The following is a 25,542-nucleotide window of genomic DNA, read 5'->3' on the forward strand; positions in this document are numbered from 1 at the left end:
TGACTTTGGGCTTTGAAAGATTGTGTCTTTCATAAGATAACATATTCTGCTGATGTAGAACTGCCAACTTATCTTTTTCCATTCCTTTGGGTACTTCAGTTGAATCAAGTTTCAAAATTAATAATTAATAAGATTAGCATTTCAAAGATAAGAGCGATATTGAAAAGTCAAGGGAAATCCAGGGTAGCAATAGCAAAAAGGAACTTGAAAATGTATCAAATAGCATAAATTAAATTCAGCACCTGTTAGTTACTTAACTTCCTGAGATGTCACATTTCCCATTGTTTCTTATTTGAAAAGGTGTTTCCACTATCAATGTTAGATCGCTAGCATTCAGCAGCTTTGATGTTTACGACAAAATAATGTTACGATGTCGTTGTTATCACATTAGTTTACTGTGTCGACCTATTTTCCGACAATGCTTTGGTAGCTCCTGTTCTGACAGAAAATATTTTAGCAGCAAAATAGGTGAATATTCTCTGTAATCTCTGCCATAATCTGCATTTCCATCCAATTTCCTGCCCCATTAAAGTTATTCAACCAACTGGAATTGGCAGAAAATGCTGTCAACAGTAATCAGACTCCTCTTTCTTTTTGATTGATCAAACTCATCTCAAAATAACCCTCAGGAACTCCTCCTTCTCCAGTATGCATCCCCATTGCAACTTTCTACTTCTCACTAATGAAAATAGTTATTGTAATGTCCTTGAACACATCTGTTGCAACCTTTTCTATGATTCTGCTTTTCAGTACTTTCCATCGTTAAGACTGCCTATTTTTAGATCCACAATATCATCCACCCCACCTGCAATGCAACCACTGCCACTGATACATGTATTCGTGGATTTGCCTTCTCTAAACTCATGTAATCCAAGCATTGCTACCTCCTGAGCACTCATTTTTTATAATTTGCAACAGGTAAAATGCCAGCATTTGCACTGTTTCCTGCACAAAGTCCCACTTATTATCCTGTGCTCTCCAACCTTCACTGCTTCTTCATTTCCATTAAATGGAAAATGATAGCTATGAGTACCCTTGTCATTTCTCTGAAATAGGCATGGAATGCTGGAGAATTGCAGGAATATCTGGAAGAAGCTGAGATTGATATCAAGCACCAGGGTGTGTTTTCTGAATCTGCAGTGCCAGCAGGTGAATACTCAAGCAGACATGAAGATCGATAAAAATGACCTTCCTATCTGCAGGTCGATTGAGTAATATCCTTTTCTACTCATGTACAACAGGCTTTGGACTAATGGAGCTTGTATTGCAATAGGTGTATAATTAATGAAGCCCCACACTGTTGAAAAATTGACAGTGTGAAGGAAACTTTGCTGCCTGATTATCTGTTGCTGCTGTTTGGTGCCAAATTCTTTGCTTTAGCAGACATGCTAGATTCATCACTACAGTGAATAATGGCATCAGTTAAATCATGTTAGCTTGTAATGATCATACTAAATTAGGTTGTAGTCATTTCAAAGCCATGGGAAGGATTGAACATATGGTGAATTGTTCCTAAAGCTCACATTTATGAGATGCACAACTCAGTAATTATAAGTCTAACTAACTGCACATCATGCAAGGAGTGCTCTGTAGATATTCAGATAGCTGATTCCAAGATGGTAAACACATGCCTGTTTGGCTGAAGGATGCCAGGGACTGTCAGCTGTATTGAACTCAACTCTGCAATCTGCACTTATGCACTAAACATAAACATTAGCACATGTACTCGTTACGCTTTATTTAACTCTAAAGTACAGGTATCTTGCTCAATGGTGGGATGGAGATTTGACTCTGATAGAAAAAACCAAGATACAAATATACCTAATGTCATATAAAACATCAAAACTGGGAAAGAAAACAAGTTCACTAAAGATTACAGATCTTGGTTGGAGCAGACGAAGAACTCCTGGTCTTTTTATATCTAGAATAGCAAGAGTAATTTGTCTGTAACAATGCAAATTTATTTTAGGTACGGCCATTATGTTCCCTCATATACAGTTCCCTTGTTTTATTACTCTGAAGCAGAGCCACAACTTCATGTTTTATTGATCAGAGATACAAGAGACTGCAGATGCTGGAATCTGGAGTAACAAACAATCTGCTGGAGGAACTCAGTGGGTCAAGCACCATCTGTGGGTGGAAAAGAATTGTCAAGGTTTCAGGTCAAAACCCTGCATCAATTTTATTAATTGGTTAGATTCTTAAAACATATTCTTATTTTGTCTGCAAATAGGATATTAAATAAAAACTGCAAATACTGGAATCCAAAATAAAAAATGCCTGAAGTATTCAAGAGAGTCAGCATATGTGGAAAAGGAAACAGTTAACATTCCAGGTCACTGACCCTTAAGAGTATGGTTGCATGGTTGGATTAAAATAAATGTTTGTTATAAGATGGTGGGGGACATAAGGTCTTCCAGGTGAAACAATGCTTTTGGAGCCACTTGGGGAAGTTAAAGACAGAATGAAGAACAAAAGGACATGCTAGAATTGTGAGAGGCAAAACATAACAGATGCTGGAAATCTGAAATGAAAAATGCTAAAAATACCCAGACGATATCTCACAATTTTGATTGAGTTTTTTTGAAGAGATAACCAAGAGGATTGACAAGGGCAGGGCAGTAGACATTGTATACATGGATTTAACAAGGCCCTTACCAAGGTCCTGCATAGGAGGCTGGTCTGGAAGGTTAAATCACATGGAATCCAGGGTGAGCAAGGCAACTGGATACAAAATTAGCTTGGTGGCAGGAGTCAGAGGGTGGTAGTGGAGGGATGTTTTTCTAGACTGGAGGCCAATGACCAGTGGTGTGCTGCAGGGATCAGTGCTGGGATCACTGTTGTTTGTCATCTATATTAATGAGTTGGATGAGAATATAGTTGGCATGATTGGTAAGTTTACGGATGACACCAAAATAGGTAGTGTAGTGGACAGTGAAGAAGGTTATCTAAGATTACAACAGGATCTAGATCACCTGGGAAAGTGGGCCAAGGAATAGAAAATGGAATTTAACTTGTCAAGTGCGAAGTGATGCATTTTGAGAAGTTAAACTAGGGTAGGATGTACACAGTGAATACCAGGGCCCTAGGGAGTGTTGTTTGTTGAACAGAGGGACCTAGGGGCACAAGTACATAGTTCACTGAAAGTGGCGATACAGGTAGACATGGTGGTGAAGAAGGCATTTAGCATGATTGCCTTCATTGATCAGGTCATTGAGTACAAGAATTGGGACATCATGTTACAGCTGTACAAGATGTTGGCGAGACCCTACTTGAATATTGTTTGCAGTTCTGGTCTCCTAGCTTTAGGAAGGGTGCGATTTAGCTAGGAAGGGTGCAGAAAAGATTCACAAGGATATTGCAGGGACTGGAGGGCTTTAGTTATAAGGAGACAGGATAGGCTGGGGCTGTTTTCCTTGGAGCATAGGATGCTGAGGGGTGACCTTACTGAGGTTTATAAAATAATGAGGGGCATAAATAAGTGGGGGAGGGGGAGTGGTCACAGTCTTTTTCCCAGGATAGGCGAGTTCAAAACTGGAGGGCATAGATTTCAGGTGAGAGTGGAAAGATTTAAAGGGGACTTGAGGGGCAAGTTATTCACACACAGAGTGGTGGGTATATGGAACGAGCTGGCAGAGGGAGTACTAGAGACAAGGTCAAACACAATGTTAAAAAGGCATTTAGACAGGTACATCGATAGGAAAGCTTTAGAGGAACGTGCGCCAAACGCAGGCAAATCTGATTAGCTCAGATGGGCATATTGGTCAGAATGGATAAGTTGGGCCAAAGGGCCTGTTTCCATGCTGTACAACTCTATGATTCTATCTGTAGAGAGAGAAAAACTGAATTAATGTTACAGGTGGATGATGTTACATGCAAACTAGCCCAGTTCTGGCACTGATTATCAGTGGTAATCAGGGAGGCTGATTATCTGAAATTGTTGAATTCAGTATCGAGTCCCAAGTGTTGGAATATGCCTAGACAGAAGACAAGCAAATGTTACTCAAACTCGCCGTTGACTCCACCAGAACAGCATTGAAGGCTAAAGGCAAAAAGGTCAGAGTGGGAGTGCAATGGAGAATTAAAGTGACAAGTAACTGGAAGCTCAGGGTCACCTTTACGGACTGAGCAAAAGTGTTCTGTAAAGTGGTCACTCTACCTGTGTTTAATTTGTCCAATGTAGAGGAGACCACATCACAAACACAGAATGCAATACCCCAGAATGGATTCACCTGTGCCCTACTCAGATTTTATGTCCATTAAAATTAATAGGTGGGAACATCCCATTTATGTTACTTTCTAATAGGCAAAACCAAAAACAAGGCCTCTGGCAAGAAGCACACATTTGTTAAACCTGGACATTTAAACAACTCTAAGTACAGTCCCACATTCCACTTTTTTTAAAATTCATGCCAGTCAGACTTCTGAATGTTATTATCAATAGAGCTCCCTCCCTCCCCCACCCATTACAGTGGGTGCTCTGGTTTCCTCCCACAATCCAAGGACATATGGGTTGGTAGATTAATTGGCCACTGTAAATTGTGCCTAGTACATAGGTGAGTGGTAGAGTCTGGGGTAAGTTGATGGGGATGTAGGGAGAATAAAATGGTATGAATGTATGTTTAGTGTAAGCTTAACGATCGATGCGGATACAAAGAGCCTGTTTCCGTGATGTATGACTCTGAGATTTATGAGATTCTCTCACTCTATGAATTAGGCAAATTGGGCTTACATCAAAAGCAGTAAAATGGTGTAAATTAACTCTGACAAAATATCTGATGACGGGTGAATAATGTAATTTAAACCTAGTTAATATGGAGAACCAAATATCTCTGTGGAGCATTATATTGTGTTTCTGACACGGAAATGGTATTTTTGGAGTGTGTAAAATGTCAGTTTTGTTCACTTGGTAACACTTAACTCTGCGTCAGAAGGTTGTAAATTCTGGAATTTGAGTGCATAATTTAAACTGATATATTAGTGCAAAAATAATGGAAGTACGGCATTGTCGGCAATGATGATCTTTCTTTATCAATCTTTTCATTGAATTTCAAATTAATTCAAATTGATGTCCATAACATTAATAATTATACATATGATACAAAGAAATCGGGATAACAATAATAAGTTAATATTTATACTCATAAGGAGTAAAATATCTAGACCTCCGGCACTCTTGCTAAGTGTATATGATGGGAAAAAAATATTGTAAAGAAATTTAATTACATGAAGAGAAAACCCCCAAATCAAAAAAAAAGTATAACATTAAACAAAAGCAAACCAAAAACCTCAAAGGAAAAAAAACTGGACTGATATTTCTTCGATTAAAAAGAAGCATTCTTATGTCGTCAGCTCCACTCCTCTACATTCAAAGGTTATTGAAGGGGATTCGAAAAAGATCTGCTCATATCATAGGAAAATATTGAATAAATGGATTCCAAACTTCCTCAAATTTAAGCGAAGGATCAACAGTACCACTCCTAATTTTTTCTAAGTGTAAACATGTTATAGTTTGAGAAAGCCATTGAAATGCAGTAGGGGGTATAGGAGATGATCTTTAACTGGTATCTTGATCTATTGCCATTTCCTCTAAATTAAGTTAATGTTAAAAATCTCATAATATTACTTATATTTCCCTTAAATACTTATAGTTTTTCTTAGTCAACATTCCACCTACAACAGTCACCTACATCAGATTAATTGCCAGTGTCTATCAACATACAAAATTCTAGCCAATACTGTTGGAATTTGTGCAATATTACCATTTGTAAAATGGCTCCAAAGTTTATTTGTATAACAGTCACTGCACTTCAGAGTAACTCAGTACATGTGAAGCATTCATAATGGATGTAAGAAGATCATGTAAGCATTAGTATTTAAACAATGCAGAATGCAATATCAAGTTGAAAGATTGCAGAGCTTTATCCTGCTAGTTTTACTGCAAGTCATTAACTTACCTCAGACTACGGAGTTAAGTACAAGTCACAAAAATGCAAAATGTTCTGAAGAGGAGACTAGTACAACTTCACCCTCTGTCCTTTAAAGAACCAATCAACTGCAACATAGTCAGACCACGGAGTACAACAAAGAAGGCAGATGACGAAGATCAACAGTTACTTGATTTCACATTGAAATCTAGCCTGTACCTCAAAGTGGTGGTGCACTGTGGGTCGGGCGGGTGTTGGGATTTCTTGAGAGTCAAATCAGACTTGACGGGGAGAAAGAAAGAATGGGCTAGACATAGGAGAAAGCAGACATTCAGATAGAAGACAGGCTAGATTTAAATGTACTGCAGCGACCATTAGATTATTGAGGTGGGATTTGTGTGTGTTGAGATACAGGGCACAAACATGCCAGGTCACCAGAGGAAATTGTTCTACACAAGTTCTGCTGCTGAGGTCTCAGATGGAGAAAAATGTTATTGGGTTAGGGTACAGCCAATGATGATTGATATACACAACATGCATTGGACACTCTGCCTGAAAAACTGCCTTTGGTATTGAGGAATACCGAGGAGCAGGAACAAAGCCACCTGAAAGTCAGCAGCCTTCCACTAGCTACCCTGCAGACTTGGGGGCAGCACTATATACGTATTAGCACCAGGATAGTCAAAGGCACGCAGGATCAGGGTTGAGGTCAGATTCTTTGAATTGGTTCTGGGCAGAAAAGGGCTTTCCAGGTTGTTACTTTGGTTCCTCTTCTACATCCTCATGCTTTTCTGATTCTTGCCTGACAGTAAGGGCTCTTCCTTCATAATAGCAAAGTTGTGCAGTACGCAGTATTCCACTAAACATCCAAGACATTCTCTGCTAATTACTGCAGTGCTAGAGCATCAGTCTGGATGGAGCCAGATACATAAAAATTTATAGCTGTGGTCACCTTCATAACCATTGGCAAATTTCTCAGAGGTTGGAGATGTGACATCAATCCTAGCTGTCCAATCATTTAGCCTCAGATTGTGTCTCCAACTTCTAGACTCTCTAGCCAAGGAAAACAACTATTTAACATCCACTAATTCCAGGAAATTATATGGTTCAAAGAAATCATCTCTCATTCATTTAAACTCATTAGAAAATAGACCTATTCTAATCCTTCTTTCTAGATAATAGTCTTCTCATTTCCAGGAATCAATCTAGAACTAGATTGTTTACCACACTGCCTCCAAAATAAATAAATCCTTCCTGAGATAAAGAGACTAAAATTGTATTCAGTATTCCACATGTAACCTTATCACCTTTAGTTACTAATCTTTACAAATTTAGCACTAAATTGGTAAATTGGTTTATTATTGTCACATGTACTGAAGTACAGTGAAAAACTTGTCTTGCATACTGATCATACAGATCAATTCATTACAACAGTGCATTGAGGTAGTTCAAGGTAAAACAATACCAAAGTGCAGGATAAAGTGTTACAGTTACAGAGAAAGTGCAGTGCAGGTATTAAATAAGGTGCAAGACCATAATGAGGTAGATTGTGAGGTCAAAGTCCATCTTATCGTACTAGGGAACCATTCAATAGTCTTATAACAGTGGGATAGAAGCTGTCCTTCAGCCTGGTGGTACGTGCTTTCAGGCTTTTGTATCTTCTGCCCGATGGAAGGGGGGAGAAGAGAGAATGACCTGAGTGGCTGAGGTCTTTGATAATGCTGGCTGCTTTACCAAGGCAGCAGGAAGTGTAGAGAGAGTCCACCAAGGGGAGGCTGGTTTCCATGATGTGCTGAGCTGTGTCCACAACTCTCTGAAGTTTCTTGCGGTCATGGGCAGAGCAGTTGCCATACCAAGCCATGATGCATCCGAATAGGATGCTTTGTATGGTACATCGATAAAAGTTGGTGAGGGTCAAAGGGGTCATGCAAATTTCTTTAGCCTCCTGAGGAAGTAGAGGCACTGGTGAACTGTCTCGACTGTGGCGGCTACGTGATTGGACCAGGACAGGCTATTGGTGATGTTCACTCCTAGAAACTTGAAGCTCTCAACCCTTTAGACCTCAGCACCGTTGATGTAAACAGGAGCATGTGCACTACCCCCTTCCTGAAGTCAATGACCAGTTCTTTTGTTTTGCTGACATTTAGGGCAAGATTATTGTCATGACACCATTTTATTAGGCTCTCTAACTCCTTCCTGTACTCCAACTCATCATTATTTGAGATATGGGTGGTATCATCTGCAAACTTGTAGATAAGAGTTAGAGCAGAGCCCGGCCATGCAGTTGTGAGTACATAGGGAGTAGAGTAGGAGGCTGAGGATGCAGCCTGGTGGGGCACCAGTGTTGAGGATGACCTTGGCGGAGGTGTTGCTGCCTATCCTTACTGATTGCAGTCTGTTGGTCAAGAATCAAGGATCCATTTGCACAGGGAGGTATTGAGTCCCAGGTCTAGGAGTTTGGAGATGAGTTTGCTTAGAATTATTGTATTGAAGGCAGAGCTATAGTCAATAAACAGAAGTCTAATGTAGGTGTCTTTACTATTCAGATGCTCCAGAGATAAGTGTAGGGCCAGGGAGATGGCATCTGCTGTGGACCTGTTTCGGCAGTAGGCAAATTGTAGTGGGTTGAGGTTGCCTGGGAGGCGGGAGTTGATGTGTGCCATGAACAGCCTCTAGAAACACTCTTGCACTCCATCTCCATCGCAATGGCCATGCAGGGATATTTCAGGATTGATCATAACTATTGCCATCTACATTCAATTTTGATGAATTTTAAATAAAAGTTTCTTATGGCTTAATCCAAACAAACGGGAGTACTGAATAGCCTGTTTCTGTGCTGTACAACTCTGTCTCAAATTAGGCCAAGAAATCATTCAGCTTCCTAATTACGTGTTGTACCTGCATATTCACTTTTGCAATTCATATGCAAGGAAATTCATATCTGTCCAAGCACCAATATTTAATGGAAGCTTTCAATCAGAACAACATTTCTTATTAAATTGAATAATTCCACATCTGCTCACATATCCATCAGCCCACATTATGATCACTTGGCCTGTCTATATCCCTTTGCATTCACTTCACAGCTTACTTTCTCACTAGGCTTTTTTTCATCAGCAATCTTGAAAACCGGTTCCCTTTAAAGTTACTAATGTAGATTGTAACTAGTAGAGACCCAGTCATTGATCCCATTAGTTAAATTCAACCAACCTACTTCATGTTTTCAGTTTGTTAATTTATCCTCTGTCCAAAATAATAGTTCTCCAACCTCATGAGTCTTTCTCTTGAGAAACTATGTTTTATGTGGGACCTTATCTAACATCTTTTGAAAATGTAAATATACATTTTATTCCCTTTTACTTACCCTGCTTTTCAGATTCTCAAAATACTCTTATACATTTGTCAAACACCATTTCCTCTTTATAAAACCAAACTGACTGTTTAATCAGGTTACTTCCTTCATAATAGACTTCAGTATTTACCTGATACTTAATGTCAGGTTAACTGGCTCGTAGCTGTCTGTTTCTTCTCTCTCCTTTCTCGAATACTGGTGCTACATTTGCCTGTCCAGAAATTCAAGCCACACAATTGTAACATTACTATTCAAGCCTCAGGTGCAATTAGCTAGGCATTGCAGTTTCAGCATAAAAAGTGTGCTTGCTAGTATTCAGTTCAAAGTGAAGGTTCAGGATAACTGGTACATAATGTGTTGTGATTAGGAGACCAGCAATGTTTGGATGGTGGTGAGAGGCCAGGGAGGAGGTGGGGGGGGGGGGGCGCGGGTGGATGGTGAGGACGGTGGAATGGAGTCTTTGGCTCAAGCAATCATGGGTTTACGCACTGCCACATCAGGGGCTTTAAAGCCTTTGGCTGAATGGATCATGAGGTTGGAGGTAAGGTGCAATGGAGTTTGGGGATGGGAGTGAGGTGAAACTGAAGATAAGTAATTTACGAACATGGAACGATCTCAGTCTGTCATTGTATTAATGTGACATAGTTCCCCTTGGAGTACCCAATAATAGGTGCTCCTGGAAAAACATCACCCAAATTTCCCGTGGAGCTCCAAAACTAGTGTTGCATGGGGGATGGGATCATTCCATGCATTCCTGATAGGAAAATTGTTTCAGGAGCACAAGAGTGACTAACAATATGCCCTGTCAATTTTCTAGAGTGACACAAAATGGCTCAGAAGTGGTTATTACATTTCATTCCAGAAAAAAAATCAAATTTCTATTTTTTTCAAATTAGTAACATTAGCTGTATGCCTCTGACCCTTTAACCTTTACCAGTTAATTTTTGTTACGTGTGAAATTAGTCCACCTGGACCCAGAGCTTTAGCCCCTCTAAGTCTGATTACAGGCATTCATCATTTGCAAATGTTCGATTTATAATTTTGATACAATCCCATTTCACCCAGCCTTATCAATTTACAAAATTTCAAAAAAAATTTTAGCCTTCAATGTCATAATGAATTATGTTTACTTGCACTAATGTGTGAGGAGTTATGAATACTAATAATCTGGATAGCAATATTTACCACTTTGTTTCAGCCGCCTCATTTATATGGCCATGTGATTAGTCATACCAGCCTCCAACCATACCACCCAACATCCATCAATTTTTGAAAAACAAAATCCTAATATAATTATACAAAATGTTACAATATTTAATATTTGAGATAGTTGTGTTACCACAAAAGATACTTAAGTGGTATTCTGATACACTTCTGAGAACTGTGTGTTCTCGCATGTATGCTGAATGAACCATCCCACATCCCTCACGATCCTGGCCTCGCTTTTACAAGGATCCTATCACCTTTACATTGAAGAAAATGCCATGCTGCATGGGTATAATGTGGTGGATGCTTAGGAATTTAACTTCAACCTTTAAAAGTTCCAGAGCAAAAATCAAACTGCTGGAGGAACTCAGTGGGTTGGGCAGCATCTGTGGAGGCAGAGGAATAGTCGACGTTTCAGGTTGAGACCTTGCATCGGGTCCTGATGCAGGGTCTCGACCCGAAACGTCAACTGAATCTTTGCCTCCATACAGGCTGCCTGACTCACTGAGTTCCTCCAGCAATTTGTTTATTGCTCCAGGTTCCAGCATCTGCAGTCTCTCTTGTGATTGTCTTGAAAAGATCTGTTCTCTTTTCAAAAATTTTGCATCATATAAAGTGAATGGGAGGTAATTAATAAATTGCTTGGTTCGCTCAGTTCATTGTCAGGTAAGTTGACTGGAATTCTCTCCAAGAGTGGAGTTTTGGCAGGGTGGGACTTTCACGAAACCCTCCCAGAGCTGATAGCCCAAGGAGGAGTTCATCCACATGCAGCGACGGCTCTGATAGTATCACCACATTCTTGTGAAATAAGAAATGCTGGTGTTGTAGAAGTAGGAGGCAATAGAATGGAGATAAGAGTTAATTAGGAATGATCCAGTATGGTTGCTGTTGTTTTCTGGGTAGTGCCCGTTCAACAAGATCACAAGACAAGACAAAGGAGCAGAATTAGGCCATTCGGCCCATCGAGTCTGCTCCAACAAGTGGTGGAGACATGGATAGTTAAAAGAAGTTAGCCAAGATACTATGATCAAGCACTATCAATCGTAGGTAGAGAAGAAATGGCCAGCAGTTGACCTGCAGTTGGACACACTAATATTTGGAGGTACATAGAGGAGAATACGGCGTATTGTCTCTTTTTTTCCCCACTTTCTAGGAATACTTACCAAATGAGCACCCGACAGCATCAGCCAAAAAAAGAACAAGGATCTACCACAAAGGTGTTGAGAAGAAGAGCTTTTAACTCTGCTTCATTACTCTCAGTGGCCAACAGAGTTACTCTGCCATTCAGTGAGACCTTGGCTGATCTTTTACATCAGCTCTGCTTTCCTGCTCCACCCTCATATTATAATTCCCTCCATGCCCAAAACTCTGTATAATTTTTTTTCCCAACTGAGCATCCAAGGGGAAGGGAATCCCAAAGATTCACAACCCAAGCATTTCTCCTCAATTTGTTTCTAATGGCTGACCTCTTACATCTGGCCTGTGACCACTCATTCTGCACCATGAACAACCTTTCAGAATTTACCCTGTCAAGAGCTCCCAAGAATTTTAAACATCTCATTGAGATCACCTCTCATTCTCCTCAACTTCTGTACAGGAAGGTCAGTTTTATCCACTCATTCTAAGGGCAGCCCTCCTCATCCAGGAATTAATCTAGTGAAACTTCATCTGCCTCCTCAAGGCAAGCAAGCCACTCTTTTGGTAAACTAATGAGGAGAAAGGAGGAGAAGATGAACTCTGATTGGACCTCAATTTTTTTACATAAAGTTAAACAAACAACATTGCTTTGAATGTGCTGCCACAAAATTACTTTTATTCAATTATGCACCAGAAATATGGTGAAACTATTGAAGGTATTCACCCCATGATATGTATGACATTGCTATCATGGAGCTTGAACAATTTCTTTCAAGTTCTACTGCTTTTCATTAAAGTATAAAAGATTATTGTTAACAACAGTTTATGTTAAATTCAAATTAATTAGCAACAATGGAAACAGAATTGGCAATAAGAAGCATTTTATTTTAAATGAGAAATGCAGTTTTATTCCAATGGTACAATTAGAATACTGTTAAAAGAAATTTTAAACATGTATTTAAAAATAACTGACCTTGTCAAGCTCTGGCTCATCAAGATTTTGCTGCTCAATGCACATGTGACAAACTTTTGATAAAAGCTCCTGGGGTTCGATGAATAATCTTGAACTTAGTAGAAATGTAAATATATATGCTTTCTGCAAGAAAAAATACACATTTTAACATTATTAAAGTATCTGCAGTGCATGCATTCTCTGTGCTATTGTTACTGAGCAAGTGTACAATGGGGTCTTTTATATGGCGACTTTAACAAGGCAAACATCCAAATCATTTCACACTGCAGAAACTGCATGAGAAGGAATAGAAAGGTTAAGGGATGTTTGGAGGACAATTTTGATAGCCAAAATTATGAGGTGCAACAGTGGAAAAGAATTTAGAGAACTGGGCCAAGATAGCAGAAGGTTGTGTTACTCATGCTGGAATGAATGGAGAGAGAAAGATTAAGATATCTTTATTAGTCACATGTACATCGAAACACAGTGAAATGCATCTTTTTGCAGCCCGCAAGTGTCGCTGCGCTTCCGGCGCCTATATAGCATGCCCACAACTTCGTAACCCGTACGTCTTTGGAACGTGGAAGGAAACCAGAGCACCCGGAGGAAACCCACGCAGACACGGGGAGAACGTACAAACTCCTTACAGACAGTGGCCGGAATTGAACCCGGGTCGCTGGCGCTGTAAAGCGTTACGTTAACCGCTACACTACTGTGCCTGCCCATTGCAGTTAGAAGTTAGATTATAGTTGGAAGTTAGATTGCAGTACAGCAATTGCAGAACTGCTATACAGTTAGATTGCAGTTAGAAGTTAGGAGTTGGAGACAGTCGCAGAGGCCATAAGGCGATTTGAAAATGAACTTGCTGATTTCCAATTGCATGCTTCAAACAAGGAATCAATAGTGGCTGCTTGAGGAGAGCATTATGATTGAGTAGCACTTGCCTAGGAACAGAATGCAGTTGAAGTTGCTTTACATAAATTATAATTTCTGTAAACACTTGTTTAAGAGTTTGGTGAGAAGAATTGAGGCAGGAAGTAATGAAAACAGGAATTATGTTTGAAATAGAAACAAAGATATGTGGATATGGAAGATTAACAATACTGCAGGGATGGGAAATAGTCCTGGCCGTGGATAGACACAAAAAAAACTAATTTATGAGAAAAGAGAACTGCTGTACCAACAATTACAATCAATAATCAATATAAATTGGACCATAGGATTTTCAGGTCTTCCCTCTGCTGTGGTGCTGGACAGAGGCACTGCCTTTGTAGCACGCTGTTGCTTCCAGAGCCAAGAGTGCCTGAAATTATTTTTTGCTACAACATAGATCTACCCCTGTTAAGACCTCAGACTGGCAGAAGAGCTGGGAACTTCTGTTAGCTACGTATCAGTTGTTAAGATTGAGGTCTTCAGGTTGATGATGACAGCATAAAAGGCTCGATTTTAACTTGCCTTTGTTTCCTTGGTTCATCACCGGATACCCAAAGACCTTCTACAATTCTCTGTGAACCCTTTACTTGGAGTGCCCAGCAACTGTTCTTTGAAGAAAATCAAGGGTGGGGGGTGGGGTGGTGGGAGGACTGAAAGTACCACCTCCTGGTTCATGAGCATTAATATCCAGTCCTCCTGCAGTCCCAGAAATCCATAAAGTTTCTAGATACTTACTTCAGGATAATAATCAACTGTAGGGATGAGATGCTCAATCAAAGCGTCTAAAGATGCAGAGATAAGGTTACCATCCTGAAATATCAATCTTCCATGTTCATTTTCTTTGGTTGGGTGAAGTTGATGGCTAAAGCCACTGGTATTAAACATACTTGAAGAGGTCAATGTTTGTGGCATGCCTTCCTGTGAATGGAGACAAATCCACAAGAGTAAAGAAAGACATCCGGTTTATTTGCAAAATTTTCTTTCAGGAAACCCCCCCCCCCCCCCCCCCCCCCCACATAATACATTATTTTTCTTCCAAATGAAACTGTTTCAAATTGTAAAACTAAAGTCCCCTCGCACCACACCATTTTATTTGTTACAATGTCAATTCTCAGATCCAAAGTGAAACAGTGTTTTAAAATGAATTGCAAAACCATTCAGAGTTAAACAAGCTCCTTCTGTTCTTCCTTTTAGCTGTCAACATCACCAGTATTGAAATGACACAATGAAGGAACTATGCTGATACAACTTTGCTTTTGTCTCTTTTATTCCATATCAGATATTACTCAAACAATATATATCAGTTACTAGTACGCTTATTACCATTAAGGTTTAAGTTTCTTTTGAATATTTGTACATTTGGATATTTCAAGTAAATAAAAAGGTATTCCTGCATCATAATCACTCTTTGTCCCTCCTAGATTTATTTCTGCTAATCCATTTTCCATCTATTGTCCAATTAAAATTTTCAGCTGCAGTTAAGCAATCCAATAGAACCCCACTTTCAGGGAGTGATGGTGAGAAAAAATATAAAGATTTTTCAGCAATGAATTGGCCCTTTGACTGCATTGATCTACACTGGCATTTACTGTATGCTCCACATTAACCTCCAGCCCCTCTTCCTCCATCACCATGGGTATGTCCTATATCATTTCTTTTTCATGTTCTTATCCAATTTCCCCTTCAATTATCAGAAGTATTCATTTTAACTACTCTTTGTAGTAGCAAATTCCACATTCTTAACAAATTTCTCCTAAATTCCCCACCGGATTTATTGGTAATCGTATTTACCATATTTTAAGTTTCAAGTTTAAGCCCCAGTTTAAGTTTCATCCAAATGGTGGTAAGAGTTTGGAAGCAGCTCTTTGATTGGAAGCAGCTCTTTGGTTGGAAGCATGGGATGGTTTGGTGACAATATTTCTGCAACCTGTAGATGATTCATATTCTTTGACTGGAAAGGAATATGTTTAATTTTTTCAAAAAAACAAAAATAAATCTATTTTTTCTTTATATACCATACCAGGTAAATATTAATATTTCTAGTCCTATATATTTTAAACACAAAATAGCTAATGTATTAAATCAATGTTTATTTTTGATCTTCTTAGAAAACTTTGTAGGCAAAATAATAACTTCTATTAATATGCACCTTTACATAAGCATCCGAAGTGCTTCAGAGATGCACTATCAGTACAACCTCAATGCCAAACCTTATAAGATGTTGGCATAAAGTGGTGTTGAGGGAAAGTGACCAAAAGAGACCTAGGTTTAATGGAACCTCAGAAGAGAAAGGATGTGGAAAGGTTTAGCATGGGAACTCCAGTGCTAATAGTTTTGGTTGATGAAAGCATTGCAGGCAATGGTGAGGTGATTAAATATGGAGCTGAATGAATGATCAGAATTAGAGGAATACAGATATCTCAGGGGATTATAGAGTTGAAGAGGATTACAGATATAGGGAGACGAGACTCTTGGTGGATTTGCAAATGAGGGTGAGAATTCTAATGTCAATCCATTGCTTAACTGGGTGCCAGTGTAGATCAGCAAATTCAGTGGAATGGGGTGGGGGGTGGTGAACAGGACTTGGATAACCTCAAGGTTAGGAAGTGTGGAACAAGTGGCCAGCCAATAATGTGTTGGAATCATCTGTTCTTGGCTCTGTATTGAGAATAGATTACTAGGCAGAGGAAATGATTCGTGGATATGCTTCAAGCTTCCTTAAAGAAATGCACCATCTCCTCTGACCCCTGGGAATTTTCTGACCCGCAACCACTCAAAGTGAAGAAGGAAGAATGAGCATTTGGGATGATATTGAGAACCCTGAGGCCATCTTAAATGGAAGGAGTGGACCATCTTACAAAACACATAAACAACCCCCACCTCACTCCGTCAACCACCATCTTCCCTATCTATGTGGTTCCCACAATGGCCTCATCAACCACCAGAGAACCTGCCCAGGAAGAAGAAAGGAATAGTTAAATCTAAAGGTAACAGTGGCACTAGAATGAGGCAGCAACACAGGCAGGTTATATTACAGAGGCAGAATTGGGCAGTTCTACTGATAGCATGGTTATAAGAACTGAAATTCAACTCTGAGGCAAATATGACACCAAGATGCAGACTGTCTGGATCAGTTTCAAATGCAGTCAGAAGGATGTGAGGGAGCAGTTTGTGAAGGGGAAAGCAAAAATGATATGACAAAATACTTGGCATCAAAACTGAGTTCAAAAGGTTTATGGCTCAACACAAGGCAGATATTAGACAACTTTAACACTGAAATGTTTTCCTACTGAAATTTCTCACCATCTTCACGAATGAACCTTAACATAAAGTCAACATGGTTTTGAACCCTGGTTCAAAAGACACATGAGCCAAAGAAAACAAGTTTATATACTGACCTATTTGAAGACAGGTAGGAGTGCAACTCTTACTACTCAAGCTACAGATAGCCATAACTGTTGTATGCCTCCATCGGTAAGCTTTTGGACATTTACGCTGCTGCAGTTGGCACCATCATTGGAGATGCTGATTGAAGTGACGGTCCCGACCTGCAATGACAAGGACTTGATTTTGTTTACATGTGCAAGTTGCTGCTGAATTTCAGACCTTGAAACTCTTCAGGTTTGACCTAGAATGTCTGTTAATTTTCAAAAATGACAGGGATTTCTCGAGGCTCACTTTGTTTCACAGATAAAATAGCTCCAATATGGTGGCTGAGCTGTCCTGCTGCCAGCAGGGACCACACATCCATCATTCTTGAGATCCCTAAACACGGGAAACAGATCTCCCTCATATTGTGCATCTTGAGTACAAAAGAAGCATGCTGTTTCTTGTTAATAGTTCACAATTTTTCCCTTTTAACTCTCTCTAATACTTAAACAGTTATGTTTAATCTACAATCATACTTTATACATTGCTTTAACTTCAATGGAAGTGAATGTGAGGAGATAAGTACTCTTGCACATATTTAGCACTAGCAAGCAAAGCGAATTTTCCTCCCCATTAACAGGCTGTATTGTGAGGTAATTTGGAGATTGGTGTGTTTTGTGAGGACAGATTAAATCCCAGTTTTGGGTCTAAACGAAAGTACTTCGGATCTTTGTAATCTCTGTTGGGTCTGACTTGTAAAAGTATTACACATAATAGCAAATCTGGGAACATTTAGGATTAGTCATAAAGATGCTTTACAAATGGAAATAATTGTCCTCGTTATAAGGCAAGTCTATGGCATGCAGAGTCTTACAGCCAACTAAATGCAAAAGTTCTCAGGTATACATTTTTCTGAGGTACTGGCCTTACATGTTCACATTTAGTTATGAATTTTCATAGCATCTAAATCAGGACACCATGAATTCCAGCACTCTGTGCTTTAAACCTGTACATTAACATGTAAAATTCTTTATTTGCTGTTCCACAATGTACTTTGACATGATCCAAATGACAAAAAACAAATTTAAAAAAAGAATTTAGATTTTAAAAAAATGACAGTAGGAGAAGCATTTGACCACAGCAACATTTTGACAACTTGCAGTTTTGCCATAACCACCAAACCATCTGAGGTTGCAAATGCTGTTTGCAAGCATTTCTAGCTTAATGAGGTCTAAAGAAATTAGATCTATATTTTGTTTTGAGAAGAATGAGTGGTGATCTTAATGAAACATACAAGATCCTTAAGGGGCACAACAAGGGAGACGTCAAGATGTGTCCGCTCGTGGGAGAAACTCATATGAGGGGGCATAGTTACAAGATTTAAAACTGAGGTATATAGGAACTTCTTGTAGATGGTGGTGAATCTCTGGAATTCTGTGCCCTGGAGGGTCTGGAGGCTAGATCATTGGGAATATTTAAAGAGGAACCAAATAAAAACTTTAGAAAGATCAGGGAATTGAGGGCTATGGCAAACTGGCACAAAAGAGGAGATGAAGCCTTGGGCAGATCAGTTATGAAAACAGTGAATGGCAAGTCAGGCTTGAGGGGACAAACAGCCAACTCTTTCTATTTTGTTATATTCTTATGTTCTCATATCAGCAGACCAGTTTGGTGTGATTCTCATTGGTAGACGACTAAATGCCAGCAGAAGTCAGAAATGAGAAATCATGTCCATATTGTTACATTTATTGGTATATTTGTCACATTATACATTGGGGTTATTTTATTAAATCATGTGCATCATGTTGTTTTATCACAATTGAACAACTGAGCTTCATGCCGGATCCAAAAAAATTCCTTCTTCTTTTTGTGGTTCATTCAGATCAGCGTATTTGTTGCAACCATGTGCAAAGTGCAAGGGGGAGGGACTGTGGATGGTCACTGAAAGGCATTTTCATAGCTAATCTAATCCTTTCTCCACTGAACATAAGAAAAATCTTTTTTTAAATCACTTGTTGATAGAATAACAAAATGTCTAGACTATTGGAATCCTTGCGGGAGGATCCACACAATTGGAATCCACACAATGCAATTAAGACACCAATAAAGCCAGGTGCCTCAAAGCTGTTTCAGAAAAGAACTGATATATTCCAACTGGCTGTAACAGGCACAACTACCTTTAGGTTCATTTCTTTAAGCTTGTTTTCAGATTTCGCTTACCCTTAATTGAAAGTTGTAATCTCCAAAAAAAAAGTCTCATGTGCCACATTCTTATTTATTTTGCTAGCAGTACAACTTCAAATCAAGGCCTTCAGAAAAGTTTTTACTGACATGGACTCATGTACAGATTTCCCATTTGTAAGTGAGATTAATGTATTTCTGCATTTTAGAGGAATCAAGGGAGATGGGTATAGGACAAGAAAATAGTGTTAAGAGGATGATCAGCTATGATCTTATTGAATGATAGAGCAGGCTTGAAGGACGGAATGGCCTACTCCTATTTATAATGTATGTTCTTATTTAAGTGCTTTCAATGATGTGAAAATTGTGCGGTTGGGACTGATTATACTAATTTAAGTAAAAGTGCCTTCAGAGCATATATTAATACTTCAACTAAATATTTATCCTTTAAGCCATTAAACACTCTGTGTCAGCTTTTAACAATAATGAAGTTAAGATATCAGTTTTTAAATTCAAATCTTCACTATATTGTGGCTTCTGGTATATTAGTAAAAAAGTATGATAATGGTGTCATACAAATTAATTAACATGTTGATGCAACTCTAATTATGGTTCAGTTAAAAGCAAACTGATATCCTATTAAACATGATGAACCGGAGAAATCGCTTTTCTTTTAGATAGGGATTTGAAGTAGTTTTTCATTAATCATTCTGTTATTGATTAGAAAATTAATCAGTCTTTTACTAATTAAAAAAACCTAAAGTAGCCAAACAATTGTAAACATTCTTCCTCCTCCAAAAGAATTCCCCTTGATGATTAACTGACAACAGCAGGTCTTTAAGTGGACAGTTTGCTTGTTTGCTGTGATCTCTCCTTTATTTTGTGTTATCTAAAGTTTGTACAGTATTGGGAGTTATCCATCATGCAAACCAATAAATCAGGATGCTGGAGAGGAACTGGTCTCTCATGTCCTACTGTTGCACCTCCCAAACCTCTCCTGGTGACTGCACACATGGCTCATTGGAGGAACAGCACCTCATTGTCTGTCTTGGAACCTTACAGCCTAACAGGATGAATATTGAACTCTCCACTTTAGGTAATTCCAACCCCCCGTGCCCCCCCTCCCGCCACCACCCCACCCCCATCTTCCTTTCTCCCTTTTCCTAGCTTCTTTTTTTCTAACTTTTTTATCCTCTCTCACCTTTCCTTTGACCCATCCCCCAGTGGATCTGCTCTCCGCTCCTCCCACACACCTGCCTATCAATATCTCTTACCTGCATCTACCTATCACCACCCTGTGCCCACCCTGCCTCCCCTCTTTTGTCCACCTATCACTGCTCTGCTTTTCCCTCCTATATATTGGGCTTCCCTTTTTCCTATCTTCCGTCCTGAAATAGGGTCCTGACCTGAAGCGTTGACCACCTGCTTTTCTCCACAGATGCTGCCTGGCCTGCTGAGTTCCTCCAGCATCATAGTGTTTTCCGTCTAGATTCCAGCATCTGCAGTCCTTTGTTTCTTTAGTATTATGGCTCATTCATCATTTGTTTCATTGAATAATAACATGTTAGACAATGAGTTACTGGTTGCTATTGTGATGTATTACCTTACTTTACTGTTCTGAGGATTATTCAGTGCTCTTGAGGAGGTGTGCTTGAAGGGAATGCAGGGTGGGGGTCCTACTCTGTGTGGCACTGGTTCTTCTACCCTTTGGATATGGTTTCCTGCTGATTGTACAAGATCACCCTTCAAGCTTAAAGGGCTGAGAGAAAATGAAAAACAAGAAAATACTAGATGTGTCAAAATGTATTTTAAATGTTCATGTCAAAGTGGCAAGAATATCAAAAATGCCAGGATCATTTGAAACTGGATGGCAAAATGACAGGTTTGTGTTTTAAAATAGACTTTAATGGTTTGTTTTTTTTTCCAGAACGTAACATCTATTGTCATTTGCACTTACTAATAACTGAATCAACAAACAAGGTTAGTGATCATTTGTAACACATGATTTCACAAAACCAACTATAACTACATTTTCATGAAAAATAATTAATCTGGGATTTAGTGCATTAAATATTACTTTTGGGTGGTGTTGAAGTGCCTCAGCAATACTGAAGCAAAGCACCGTCAAGGAATGCTTGGCACCAACCAGTGGCCTGACTGCAATGCAGAGAATAGACATGTCTAAGTGGCCAAGGAAACACTGTAGAACTACAGAATCTTCGGAGTGACTGGATACTGCTGGAAGATCCTGAACTAGATTATGACCTCGAATTTTAAAAAAAATTCTGTGGAAATGGCTGTCACTCTCCATGTTTTGTCCTAGCGAATGCATTGTTCACTTAAAAAATTCTCCGTTCCTTGGGAAGACAACTGACCAGTGTGAATTCTCATCCAAGTGGCAATGCAACATATTTTAAGAAATTAAGTGTTATATGACCACAAATGCTTCTACACTCATCCTGAAACAGGAAGAACAATTTGATTAAAATGTTGAGGATGTGAGTGTAAATCTTAGAACCATAGAACACTACATCACAGAAAACAGGCCATTCGGCCCTTCTAGTCTGTGCCGAAACGTTATTCCGCTAGTCCCATTGACCTGCACCCAGTCCATAACCCTCCAGACCTCTCCCGTCCAATTGAAAATCCAGTGCGTGCTCATCAAATTAGAACATTGGTAAACAATTTTTAAAGTTAAACTTATTTACTAGTCCTAATATGACACTGCCAACAGGAAACCCCTAAGTGAATAAATTGCTTATTTGCTGCTTTAAAGACAATTGTGAAAGTGCAGTTCTTATGGTGAAAACTCACATTGTAGAATCCTGTAAAAAAATGTTATGGGAAAATTATGATAAACTTAAAAAGAATCTGTACAGGTAGTAATATAAGAATGTGTTGTTCAGGTGTCTCAGTCTTAAAGCAATCTAACTGGTTGTTCATCCCTTGTCATAACTGTGGACAGCAAACACATATTTTAGTTTAATTAAATTAAAATAAACTGCATGACGTATCAACTGGATTTTTCAATTTGGATTTTTTCTCCTTTTTTTTAAATTTTCTAATCCATGGCAAGGTCCTACGGTACAGCATCCTCAAGGTGGTTATACATTGTGTCCCTTCTGCCAGACACCCCAAAGAATGGGGAAAATGACCCAGAGCATGTAGGCTTGAATCAGCTGTTACAGGGATTTCTCATAATCCTGGATTGTAATTGTCTGATGTGTCAGTCAATACCCTGGTGTTCAGACCCCCTGGTCAGCAAGTGAGGTACAATTATAAACAAGTAGTATATAAAAAAAATTAGTATCACAGAAAAAAAATATTGGTACTTTCTGGATTATGCAAACCAAACACAACTTGTCACCATAGCTGCTCCTCTCACTTGGAATACTTTGATCCACTCAAAAAACAGGACAATCATGTCACAAACATCAGCAAGGGAAACCATGTGTACAAGGCTTTGATAACATTATACTTGTTAATCTCACGGAACAAATATTGATCTTGTTCCTTCTCAATTCTATAATCAGTATTTGTATTGCTAGTTAATGGAAAGCCAATTGTACTGTGTTCAATCATTTATTTAGTAGTTAATTGGGGTATCCTAGCTAAATCACGAAAAGTAAATACTTTGATGATTCCACTGCAATATTTAGTTTTGTTACATGAAACTTGCACAAACAGCACAATGATAATCAACATTTCTGAGAAATAAATATTGGCCAGGATAACAAGTTAAAATAATTTCATCAATTTTTCCCATCTTTAAATAAAATGCCCATTGAACTAACAGATAACTACTCTTGAGGGAGAATATAAAACAAAATTGCTTGGGTCCAGTCAGCTCTCTGAAAATGGGAACTGGCATCAAATCTCCTATTCTAAAAATAACTCAGCTGAACATATAAATTATTTTCCACTTTGATATGGTTAAAATGGTGCATCACTCAAATTGTGAACTTTATTACTTAAAAAAAGAGTCTGGTATATAATGCAACAGTATTTAACGGAACCATGCAATCACTCGACTAAGATTTCCTTTATATCCTGCAATGACCAAAATATGGTACTCACATGAAACAACTCCACTGCAGGCTAGCAAGAGTTAGACCAGATATTTGGAGTAAAAGGAAAAAAAAAACTATTTTTTTCTCAAATCCTAAATATATTTAGGTTATTGAAATAAGATTTCACTTGACTGCAGCATGCTTGGTCAATAATCCCTTTTGGCCAATAAAATCATTTCTCATCTTGAAATCCTCAAAATCTGGATCTCAAGAGTTTGTTGCTTGAGTAAATTCAAGCCCTTTGACCTAAATCTCCATAGTGACCATTGACTACTTTCTTTTATGCCAGATTTCATCCTTATTGTGCCTGTGTATGCCTCTCCTGCAAGGATTCCAATAGTCTAGACATTTTGTTATTCTATCAACAAGTGACTTAAAAAAAAGATTTTTTCTTATGTTTAGTGGAGAAAGGATTACATTAGCTATGAAAATGCCTTTCAGTGAACATCCACAGTCCCTCCCTCTTGCATTTTGCACATGGTTGCAACAAATACGCTGATCTGAATGAATCACAAAAAGGGGAAGGAATTTTTTTGGATCCGGCATGAAGCTCAGTTGTTTAATTGTGACAAGACAACATGATGCACATGATTCAATAAAATAACCCCCAGGTCTAATGTGACAAATATACCAATAAATGGAACAATATGGATATGATTTCTCATTCACTAGTTACATATTTTTTTCTTTGAACAATTTTACTTGAGTAAGTTAAACTGATTAACTGAAGCTGATTAGAAACTAAAGCTCTAGTAATTGTTTGGCAAAGTGAAGATTTACATGGATGTATAGAACTAAAAAAAATGCAAGCTGCCTTCTTTAAATATAAACTCTACAATACTTGTGCCAAGAAGTAACAGCAAAAACACAAAAAAAAGCAAGACAAGCTTTAACTTTATCCAGACCAGGAAAAGAAGAAAATGAATAAGAGAATATTAAAAGTAATTAACAGGAGTGCGTCATGAGATTAATCAACTGGTAAATTGCAATCACCCAGTTAAGAGTAAAGCAACGTTCAGACTACCAGGAATGCCATCCCACTTTTCTAGTTTTCGGTGAAACTCCGTCAAAATGTATTCCCGTATTAACAGATCATTGTTGCAAATGAAAGCTATTACAGCGAAAGCTGTTACGTATCGTTTCTACACTAGAATTCTCCAGTTTACACTCTCAACAGTCACGCCAGTAATGAAAAGAAGTTGATAAAGCCGGCCTTAGCTGTACCTGTAATCAACAATTCGCAGAGATTCGTCTGCTGTTAACAGAATATTCCGGCTCTAAGTAGTGCCTTCACCTATAAATCGCTCCTGCTGATTAATGTTGAAGGTTGTGCTTTCCAGCAGTCTTTTTAAGTACACATTCTTTACCTTGTTGCCCATTCAGCAGTTTAATTACATCCTCGCAGTCTTCCAGCAATGGCTCACTAAAATGGCTTACTACTACAATGGGAGTAGAAGCAGTTCAAATTTGCGGAAGAAGGAATGAGCAAACACACCTCCAGGAGACAGCTGAGCTGTGTGAGCAGAAGCCAGATCTCCGAAACAGGATACTGTGAAGGAGTGTTAAGCTGGAGGCAGATCCCTTAGAATATGCACACAGCCCAGAAGCAGCAAGATTCACATGTGGGTGCTGAAAGGACAAAAAAAACATTCCGTAGCTGACAAGGAGATCGCACCTCTGAACAGTCCAATGCCTTATGCTGCTCACTGTATTTCGAAGGCAGGTGCGATTATTCCTCACAAACATCAGCTGGGAATCCACATGCACTTCCCTCCACGTCTGCCCACTCCTGAAACATGCATTCAAATGAGCTCATGCCTTTAGGGCAAAGGTTGCTTCACAATGGCCGTCTCGCACACGCACGGCACAATTACACAGTGAAAGGCAGTTGGAAACAGATTATGTCAGAGGAGTGCTTTCAATGGCTGGAATAGACTTCCACATAACAGATGAAATCAGGAGCTGTCCACAAAATGGTATCCTGTTTTCTGTGCTAACGCCAGCAGTTGTTATGAATAAATCAATATTTCAGTTGCCTTAGCACCTTTGTATGCCAGACACAGAGCAAACTGTGAGAGTGGATAAAGTAAAAATACCTGAGTTTACCATTTCAAAAATTACTTGATCATTTTAAGAACTCTTATATGTGTTAATAAAAAAATTCCTTAAAAAGATTTGGGAATTGAATTTGTTTAAGACAGTTAAGAATGTTCGCAATGTTCGTGCTTGCAAATGGCTTAAAACCTGTAAGTAAATTTTAAGCAAATACTTGATTACATTTTAACTATTATTTTCCTTAACAGCAAGAGAGCTGCACATCTCAGACTTCAATAGAAGTACAATCAGATTACTCATTTATTTAGTTCCCAGTCCATTAAACACTTACTTCAGACTAAATTTCACTACGTTTGTTTG

At 38.8% G+C, this 25,542-nt stretch overlaps 1 protein-coding gene and 1 long non-coding RNA gene across 8 annotated transcripts in view; one reads left to right on the plus strand and one right to left on the minus strand.

The window, feature by feature from the left end:
* LOC127569031 (uncharacterized) overlaps window positions 1-25,542 on the plus strand; it is a 70,484-nt gene that overhangs the window by 42,109 nt on the left and 2,833 nt on the right. The window contains exon 2 of the long non-coding RNA XR_007956132.1: window positions 20,985-21,037. This is a non-coding gene — a long non-coding RNA (uncharacterized LOC127569031). The remainder of the gene's footprint in view (window positions 1-20,984; window positions 21,038-25,542) is intronic.
* LOC127569028 (ras-GEF domain-containing family member 1C-like) overlaps window positions 1-25,542 on the minus strand; it is a 132,046-nt gene that overhangs the window by 21,187 nt on the left and 85,317 nt on the right. For 4 of the 7 annotated variants that reach the window (XM_052013288.1, XM_052013293.1, XM_052013292.1 and 1 more), the window contains 3 exons: window positions 16,906-17,055; window positions 14,243-14,425; window positions 12,596-12,718 (listed from right to left, as the gene is read on the minus strand). In XM_052013288.1, coding sequence (XP_051869248.1) covers window positions 12,596-12,718; window positions 14,243-14,419 — 300 coding nt within the window. In that variant the 5' untranslated portion in view covers window positions 14,420-14,425; window positions 16,906-17,055. Of the gene's footprint in view, window positions 1-12,595; window positions 12,719-14,242; window positions 14,426-16,905; window positions 17,056-20,660; window positions 20,679-24,351; window positions 24,958-25,542 lie in introns of those variants that run through there. The other 3 variants (XM_052013289.1, XM_052013287.1, XM_052013294.1) reach the window with 3 other exon arrangements.

Source organism: Pristis pectinata, chromosome 4, assembly GCF_009764475.1.
Source record: "Pristis pectinata isolate sPriPec2 chromosome 4, sPriPec2.1.pri, whole genome shotgun sequence".
Lineage (NCBI taxonomy): Eukaryota > Metazoa > Chordata > Chondrichthyes > Rhinopristiformes > Pristidae > Pristis > Pristis pectinata.